At 38.8% G+C, this 9212-nt stretch overlaps 1 protein-coding gene across 1 annotated transcript; it reads right to left on the minus strand.

Moving 5' to 3' along the window:
* Positions 1-1204: 1204 nt before the first annotated feature.
* On the minus strand, positions 1205-8128 carry cdca7b (cell division cycle associated 7b). Its single transcript, XM_005753215.1, has 10 exons — positions 7821-8128; positions 6114-6257; positions 5923-6023; positions 5542-5767; positions 5333-5398; positions 4242-4424; positions 3722-3877; positions 3433-3582; positions 2419-2555; positions 1205-1703 (listed from the first exon to the last, which is right to left on the minus strand). The coding sequence occupies exons 1-10, from the start codon at positions 7866-7868 to the stop codon at positions 1682-1684; spliced, it is 1233 nt and encodes a 410-aa protein (XP_005753272.1). The 5' UTR covers positions 7869-8128; the 3' UTR covers positions 1205-1681.
* Between the last annotated feature and the right edge of the window lie 1084 nt (positions 8129-9212).

Raw genomic sequence — 9212 nt, forward strand, 5'->3', positions numbered from 1 at the left:
AACTGGTATATAAAACCGCAGAATACATTTCCTTAAAAAATGGTTTGATTTATATTTTTATAACTGCTGAATCTTTGGTGAAAAAAATGTTGAATAACAAATACAATGAATGATTCACACAAAAGCCAAAGTGCAGAGCTGTTCAAAGCTGAAGTTCAAGCAGGAAACACCGTAATATTTGCAGAATATCTTCTGTGTTTGAGTATCAGCGAGTGAGTGACATATAGAGAAAGAGGGGAACTGGCATCAAATGTACAGGTAAAATAGTTCTTAATCTTGAACTGTTTTGTGGATTTCACTTTAAGACTCACTGTGTGTTCATTAGGAGATCACCTTTACACACTAAAAGCAGAGACATTAAAATAGGTTAGATGAGTTGAAATGTGGGCGAATCAACTACAGACAAATGCTTTCAGTTCTAATCATCCAGTCGGAAAAAATGATTCTACAAGTCATCAACTGCCCTGATTTGAACCAGCTGCCTGCTGAAGACAAATCCACCAATGAAAAATAAGCCTGAAATTAATGTACCGATCAGAATGCTCTTTAATTCCCATACACTTAAATTCACCATCTGAAGATGAAAGCCAACAGCTTTGAGCTCGACTGCAGTAAATACTGACATGGTGTTACTCTGTGGGAAATCACGGTCAAATTTCTCTCGGTGCACTTGATGAAAAGTTTTAACTCAACTAATCTTAACTCCAATCAAAATACTGTTTGAACCACGAGGATCTTTATGGGTCAGTTAGAAGGTACTCACTTCACTTGCATCCACACAGTTCAGAAAGGGTCCAAAACTAACTGGACACCAACAAAAGTCACTTTTTCCTTTAATGTTCAGTTTGAATTCAAGCATGTCCTCTCCTCCATGTCTACGTGTCTAAACGCTTTGAGTTTCAGTCGACGTGATTGGCTGATTAGACATTTGTTTTGGTGTGACATAAATTCATGACCAGAACCTGAGGATGCCCTACATTTTTAATTTTTTTTTACAAATACAAAGAGTCTAAATACAGCAAACCTCGTCAAACTGAAGCTGAGCCTTGGTTCAGAAATTAATTATTCACAACTTTATGTCAAACAAACAAATTCCAAAAAAGGGTTGAACTGTTCTAACACTTAGATGATTATTATTATTATTATTATTTTTATGATTATTATGATTATTATAGTACTGCATAAAAAACAACAAACTGTTCAGATAGTAATGTCCTTTATTAGGATAAACAGCAGACTGACAGGAAAGCTGCAAAGTAACTCAGTTTTAAAACAGTAGTTTGTGTTAAAGGCTCTGTTTGTACCCGAATCACAAAAATTAAAACATTACAGCTGTCCAAGCAACACCACGATTAAAAACGACCCAAAAGAAAACAAACCTCCAAGTAAAAAGTGAGTACTGGCTTTAAAACAAAGAAAAAGCATCCCTGCATCTTATGCAGTCTTAAAAAAAAATAAAAAAATCAGCATATATAAAACATAGAACAGCATAGGTGCTTCAGCTCAAAAGAACCAACAACAACAAACTTTAGATTTAGTATGTCTAGTAAAGTTTGCTCTAAACCTAAAAATGTGCATTTAAAATGATTTCTACAGTACATGTACTGTGCAGCATCAGATCCTCCTCCCCTGGATATCATCTGTTTTTGCAAGTTCTCTCCTCTGATCGGGTCTCTTGTTTTCACTGCAGCTCTTTTCGAATACTGCATTGGAGAAAGAAAAAAAAAAAAACCACAATCAGACATGACAGCTCTAGGTTTTAGCTGCTGGCTGAATAAAGGCTGCAACCAGTGGTTATGATCATCACTGATCCGTCAACAATTTCAGTCTGAACATACGGTGCTCAGAGCTCAAGACCGAATCGATCACTGCCTGCATACTGGCCTTCAACCAAAGACACCCAAAAATCAATGAGACAACAAATACAAAGCAAACAAGACCCGACACTTATATTTACGATCTATCCAGCTCATGTGTCGGCTAATCATTGTAATTGTTTCAGTAATCGCTCACATTCAGACTCAATTAGTAAGCATCAAAATGAGGTATTTTAGGAAATGTTTGCTTTTATAATATAAAATACCAACATCAAGTATCCAAACTGATAATAATATTTGCAACATGCATTTTATTTAAAGACATTAAAAAAAAAGACATTATTCTGTGGTTGACAACAAAATGAACCGACTCCACCTGTACTTAATAAAACAGTGTAACTTTTGTAAATCAGTTGTAAAACTAACCACACCTATGAGCGCTATTTGGGGATTGCGCTCACACGCCATTTACTTTTGCTGTTTAGTAATTCGTGCCCTTGATCGTCAATAAATTTAGAAAAATAATTTTACATCATATCAGTTTCTTGGGAAATCCAGTTTGTGATATTCAAAACAAAAAAATCCCAAACCACAGACTCACCTCTCCAAATACTCGTGCACGTTGTCGTGGCCGTTGTAGCGAGCCAAACCGACCAGAATACCGGTGGCACAGCGGCCCTCTTTCTTACGACACAGGCTGCAGTTGCACATCCCTCTGCAGATGGGACACGACCACGTCTACAAAGAAAAGATCCCAACTCTGGTTGTTCAGTTGGTCACTAATTGTCTGTTCTTCAGGCTCTGTGCTTCAGCACACTCTACTGGAAATGATTAAATAATTCATATAAATGGTCTCTGCTTTGATCTCAGTAATAGAGAATAAGTAACAAATTGTTGGTGAAAAATCTATAACCTTTCATCTCTTTGTTAGATTTTTGTTTGTTGAAGCTTCCTCGGTTTGCCCCCAGTCACACTGAACTCCTCCTCAACTTAAATCACAGCTCTCACTCAGATCTGAGCCACATGTGAGCTCCTTAGTGTAAGAACCAAGATCAATATGAAGCACAGCTGCCATAGAAACATCTCAGGCTGGACACTATGCGCTAACACAGATATTCCTCATCTCCATTCCCTCCCATTGCTGATGATCAGCAATGATCATCAGCTAAAAGAAAACTTGATGTTAAAAAAAAAAAGCCTATACATGTGCAAAGCAGCATTTTTTCCTTAATATATTTTAGTCGAATTTACAACATTCTGTACCTTTTGTGCTCAGACTTTCCAGTAATTACATGAAAGTTTCAGCAGGGGGCGCTCTCTGCCTTGTACATTGAGCTATGCATGTACCAACTGCTGTTCACTTCTAAGTTTAGTTTTATTTAATTCCTGATGACAGAGGATTTTAAAGAGATTCAGAACATTGTCCACTATGTAAGACTTCCTCGAGCATCACATCGCTATGCAGCGACTTTTTGTAAAAATACATTTTAAAAAGAAAATTTAAGAATGTAATCACAACAACCAAAAGATTATTACTTATTCGAAAGACAAAAGAAACCACGATTGCCTGGGGTAGACTAAACCCACAGTGAGAAACATGTGGATTAGGACTAACCGGGTCTAGCAGCACGGTGCATACGTCCTCTCCATAGCGGTTCTTGAGGCACGGTCCACAGAACTGACCTTTGGCCCCCACACAGAAACCACTGCGACACACTGTCTTAGTGTCCAGAGTCTTCTGTCTGCACTGGTGACATGAGCTTCCCTGGGAGAGAACACACACACAGACACACACACACATACAGTGTGAAAAAAAATTGCTCCAACTCAGGAAACCTGAGAATACAACACACTGCTGCAGACTACCGTTAGCCCAAATCTGAGGACGGCCTGATGAGACTCACATTCTCCTTGTCCCAGATCTTGTCTTTGCTGCGGTACGCTATGTTGTCCAGGTCTTCTTTGGTGATCTCGTCGACCGACTTCACGCAATATTGACTCCTCTTGGAAGACTGGCTCCTTCTCTTTTTGTGTTTCTCACCAACATGGTCCTCGTCCACCTGCCAGGTTACATAAAAGTGAAATGCCACAAACAAATTGTATTCATCCTTACTGACTAAATATCAGTTTTATACATCAAATCCATAGCAGATGTTTTAGGAGTAATTGGTTTGGGGGAAAATGTGCACACAGTACTCCACTACAGAGCTCTCAAAACTAAACATCCAACAGAGTGTCATTATAACAATTTACTATGATATGCACGTCTGTGCTATCACACTAACTATAACTTGTACCAAGTCCAGATTAAAGACAAGGAAATTTTCAATAACCTGCTTGATCAAAAAGCCCTTTGTTTCCTGTTGAGTTCATCCATGCGTTTGTGTTGCTATATGTCAGCAGACAGTGTGCTGGGTGTTGTACCTCCACCAGTCTCTTGATGTCTACAGTACGGGGGCTTCGGACATGAACTGGCTCGCTCTTTTCCTCCACTGCAAAGTTCTCGGGAGGACGAGCCTTACGCGACGGGTTCCTCCTTTCTGACACCACGTCCGTTTCAGACTTGCGTTTCTTTGGCGTTGCCCTCTCTGACAGCCGTTTCTTCTTCTGCGGAAATAGAGCAAAAACAATGTTTGTCAGTAAAAACACAGTAGAGTCTGTAAAATAAATAAACAAAATAAACACAAAAGCATGAAAAAACAAAACAAAACACCTATAAAAATATTTTTACATTTTTAAGAGGTTCATGCCTCTTACTCAAACATACACACCAGTGTCCAGTTTTGCATTTGTTTTCTTGTTTAGTATTATGTGTGTGTGTTTTAAAGCCTACTTACAAGAACGGTTCATACTTCGGTACAGACATATACTTAGCAAGTATAGTCTTATTTCTACCTAGTTTGAATGCACCAAATATAAACTCTTCCGATACTTCCATCTATTTCTATGAGACTATATCTTTATAAGAATGTGTAGAATTTTAACCAACTGATGCTGGACATTTTCTGCTTTTTGATTGTAGTCTGAGTAGTATGGACCCATTAAATTTGACAGTGCTTTGGTTGCATGTAGTATAGGTTAAAAAAGAAAAATTACTGGTGGCTGCCAGTGCTACCCCTCAGCCTCCTACTACACACATCTATGGTATCCATTCAAAATAAGCAGGTTTCTACGCCGCCCAGCAGGGTGACAGCAATTCCCAATCAGCCTTTTATGGCTGAGGGTAAAAAGCTCCACGTAAACAGCGAGTGAGAGATTTTATTTACTGAAACACAGTTTTACAGCTGCTGGTTATCATCAGACTGCAAGTCAGCCTTGTAATATTAGCTATTAGCTTTTTAAAATGTATCTATATTTGTAACAATGACCAGTATAATGTCATTATTGCATAAGGACACTGTCAGGAAGTCTTGACCTCAATACAACATTCGATGGGCTTCCAGATGGCTTCACTATTTTTATTTTTTTTTTGTCTATTTATGTTCCCATCACATGAAACTGCCACATATACTCACCTGAGGAGTGGTTGGTGCTGTCAGGTCAGCCATCGTTGTACTCAGATCAGCAAACAACTTGGCCAGCTAACAAAAAACAAAACAAAACAAGCAAACAAAAAAACACCACCACATAATCAAGTTAAGAACTACTGACAAAGAAAAAGCTGTTGTATTATTGTAAATGTGTTGAGATGTCAGAATATGAAAGGGCAGGAAGGGTTCAATACCATGGCCTTGTTTTCTTGGATGTTCTTGTCTCGTTTCTTTAGGCTATGAGAGAGTTCCTCCTCCTCTTTGTCTTCATCCTCCTCCTCCTCCTTTTCTTCATCCTGTTTCTGCTTCACCTTCTGCCTTCCTCTGGATATTTGTGAGGGAGATTTTCCTTTGACTGGCTTTTTAACATTTTTCTCTTGTGTCTCCTTCTTGGGTGAAGACACTCTTTTGACAGGAAACCTGAGGAGAAAGTTTTCAAAAAAAGTCTCTATTCAGCAATCACAGATTTAGGGACAGTGACAAGGAGCCCAGTTTCACTCTAATCAAGTTACTTAAAAACAACAACTAAAAAACAACCCAAAACTTACTTAAACCAGTTTTACACATGCACCTACCTCAGAGCTACTAAAAGACTCCTTCTCTTTGCTGGTGGGGCCTCCTCCTCATCGGAGTGGAAGCCTGTGTCTATGTCACTGTCCTCTTCTGAATCCACCACCTGCAGAAAACCAGAGAAAAAGAAAGCATGCAGGCTTCTGCTGTGGCTGTAACATTTTTGTGAAACAACACAGCGTTAGCAGTTTCATACTTTGGTCCTTAGTTGCTTGTTAAAGCGTCCTCTATCCTCTTCTTCTTCATCCTCACTGAAACCTTCAAAGTCCTCCTCACTGTCTGACTGGGTGAACAGATGAGCCAGCTCGGCAGTTATATACTTGGATTTGAAGCATGGAGCCTGTTGGCAGATATGTAAAGCACCATATTAAACAAGTTGCAGTCAACATTTTTCACCAGAGGGAGCTACTTCGCTATTAGTGGACAAGCTTCTCCACTATGTGAAAGGTGTGGTGAAAACAAGAGGCAACTTCCAGAGCTGTGAAATGAGGCCAAAATGCACATGTCAGTTCCTTTCATTGCCACTTGAGGCTGACTCCAAAAGCACGTCAATCCTGACAGACTCCTATGTGTGGTCCTCCACACAGTGCATTGCGGTTTGATTCTCCAGTCCCTTAATTTTCTGTGGCTAATAATAATAATATTGATATTAATATGCCTTTTCTTCATATGATGTTTTTCTTTTCTTCTGAGAGATCTAACGGTGACCTGTTGTGCTATTCTTTTGTTTTGTCTTCCTCTTGATTGTACACATTTCTTCTATTTGCCATTTATTCCTGTCGTCTTACGATTTATATCCTACTCCTCCTGCACATGCACTCCTCCATGTACAATGACAATAAAGGGCTATTCAATTCTATTGTATTCTAGATGCTCATATTTAACATGGTAAAAAATTTAAAATAATTCAATACAAGCCTATCACAAATATTTTTTTCTTCACACTTGACTCTGTATAATGTCAAAAAGGAAAAATCGGTGATAGTTTCTGGCACACATCTGTGGCTGAGCGTAGAAGTACCACCCACCTTCTGTTTGTGAGGGGTAGCCAATCAGAGTAAGCTGGCTCTAGGCAAGGTGAATGACTCTTTAACACCCTACTTTTCACATACTTTGGGTGCCTACATTTTGCCAGTGTAGGTCAAATAGAGAGAAGACACCAAAGCACTGATTGTGCAAAAAAAAGGAATCAGTATTTTTAAATTACATATGATATTTATGATTTCCAAATTTTAAATGGAGAAGTGGGCTTTACAATAGAAAAAACATCTCTCCACCATTACTGATAAAGTAAATATAAAAGAATCCGCCAGCTTAAACCAGATGTTATAGTAGCATCACTGCTTCAAGATCAATTTTATAGGCAGCTTATCAAATGTAAAGTCTGTTTACAGGCATTTGTGTAGGGAAGAGGTTCAGATTTTACGTGCTGTAAATGAATCTGTCATCTAATGAGCTGTGTAAAACGTTGTCTCAGGAAAGCAGCTGATGTCCCAGTTGTTTGGCTAAACCACCTCTTTCAGCTTCAGTAAAGCTGACCTTTGACCTCGCAGAAAAACAAACCGGAACCCACCTATGAAGCCCCCCCATAAAAACAAAACTAAACCCAGCATCAGCTCATTTTTACCACAACCTTAAACTCAGAATGTACCTGAACACTAATCCGAAGCTGAGTACGTATCAAGTCGCTGGTTTGCCAGATGACATGTACAAAAGAAACCTTTGTGAACTAGCCTGTATATAATTCAGAAAACGAATCGTAACTTTAGTGATTCAGGCCGACCATGCCACCAATGTTAGCGGCTTTGGATCTCGTTTAGTGACTCGGCAGGACTTTTCTTTACCCTAAAATCAAACAGGCAAAAGAAAGCCACGCTTACACGAGATTTGCTCTACGACTTACCTTTGACGTGAGGGTCATTTTACTCTGTTTATAACCAGACTGTGGCATAACAATAACCTGTATCTTGTTACATGAGACTCGGCGATAGAGGTGTATTTAAAAACTAACCGCTAGAAAAGCCCGGCGAATGCAAACATGGGCGTTTTGTATTTGCCGATCTTTTGCTTAATTTATAGTTAAGTCCAACTGCTTAAACTTTAAGACTCCACTCACGGTCTTTATAACAAAACACAACGGTCTCACTCATTTGTAGGTTTTGGTAAAAAGGTTTATCTATGTTTTGAAGTAGTAGTATTTCTACTTTCCCCCATTACTCAAAATGGTCTAGTCCCGCTTTTCGCGCGAAAAACGACATGTGGGCGTGTCTATGTTTAGAGCCAGGGAAACCTTTGCCTGAAGGCAAGTTTCTTGTCGTTATGATAGGAGTTTCTTGCTGACTATATATTTAACGCAGTTCTATTTTCTGAAGTGGTGGAATATAAATGAATAACAATAACTTAAAGACAACAGGGAAATACAATGTTGAGGTGCTTTTCTTCTTGACTCTTATAATACTTCAGTTTTCTAGAATTATTAACTTTTTTTTTGCATTACTGAGGAAAACTAAAAAGATGGTGTTTGATGTAAACTTTGGACACGGAAAGAGGACAAGGAGACCAAAATCTGAAAATGATGTGGAAAAAAGGTCAGACGATCAGGAACCCACTGAGGTTGACTTCGCTGTCGTGAAAGTTCATGGACTCATGGATTGGTGGAGACTGATGAGGGGGTCTCGAAGAGGACCACGAACAGATCGGGCGCTGAGAGTGCTTTCTTCATCACAGAAAAGATGATGATGTTGTGAAGAAGCTCTAAGATCTGTCAGGTTCTCAGCTAATGAAGCTGCCAGCTTCTTAGTTAGACAGTTAAACTAGTTGTTACTCATATAACCTTCACTCATATTGTCTTGTTGCTACCTATTTTATAATGATTCAGAGACTGAGTTCATAGAAGACTTTGAATTAGCAATCTTTGTCCTTATATAGCACTCCAGGAGTCAAAACTTGTGCAGCACAAGACCTTCCAATAACATAAAACCTGTAATGTAAAATGTGAACTTGTTGTCTTGTTGTTGTTTATTTAATTTTCATGATATATATGATAACATCATAATACCATATGACAAGTACAGAGTATCTAACATGTTATTTGTCATGCAGGAATGGTTCAAACAACACCTTTCACAATGGATCTTAAAGTATTGATAAGACCTGTTAATTAAAGCATCTGACATCAGCAGCATCACATTGACTTTTTCTTCTGCTGCCCTCAAGTGGCCACAAAGTAAATAACAGGTACTTACATTCCAGCTGTGAAGATTCAAACCACAAACATCTTTTCCTCTCAGGAGTG

The sequence above is a fragment of the Pundamilia nyererei genome, unplaced genomic scaffold (assembly GCF_000239375.1).
Source record: "Pundamilia nyererei isolate P.nyererei 1_Seehausen unplaced genomic scaffold, PunNye1.0 scaffold00413, whole genome shotgun sequence".
Taxonomy (NCBI): Eukaryota; Metazoa; Chordata; class Actinopteri; order Cichliformes; family Cichlidae; genus Pundamilia; species Pundamilia nyererei.

Bases quoted from the DNA above. Each gene is read 5' to 3' on its own strand.
- cdca7b (XM_005753215.1), bottom strand. From the start codon at position 7,868: ATGCCACAGTCTGGTTATAAACAGAGTAAAATGACCCTCACGTCAAAG. The intron at 2,556-3,432 runs GTTAGTCCTAAT...TTTTCTTTGTAG, and splicing joins GCACCGTGCTGCTAGACCCG to ACGTGGTCGTGTCCCATCTG. The intron at 1,704-2,418 runs GTGAGTCTGTGG...TCTCCAATGCAG, and splicing joins GTGCACGAGTATTTGGAGAG to TATTCGAAAAGAGCTGCAGT.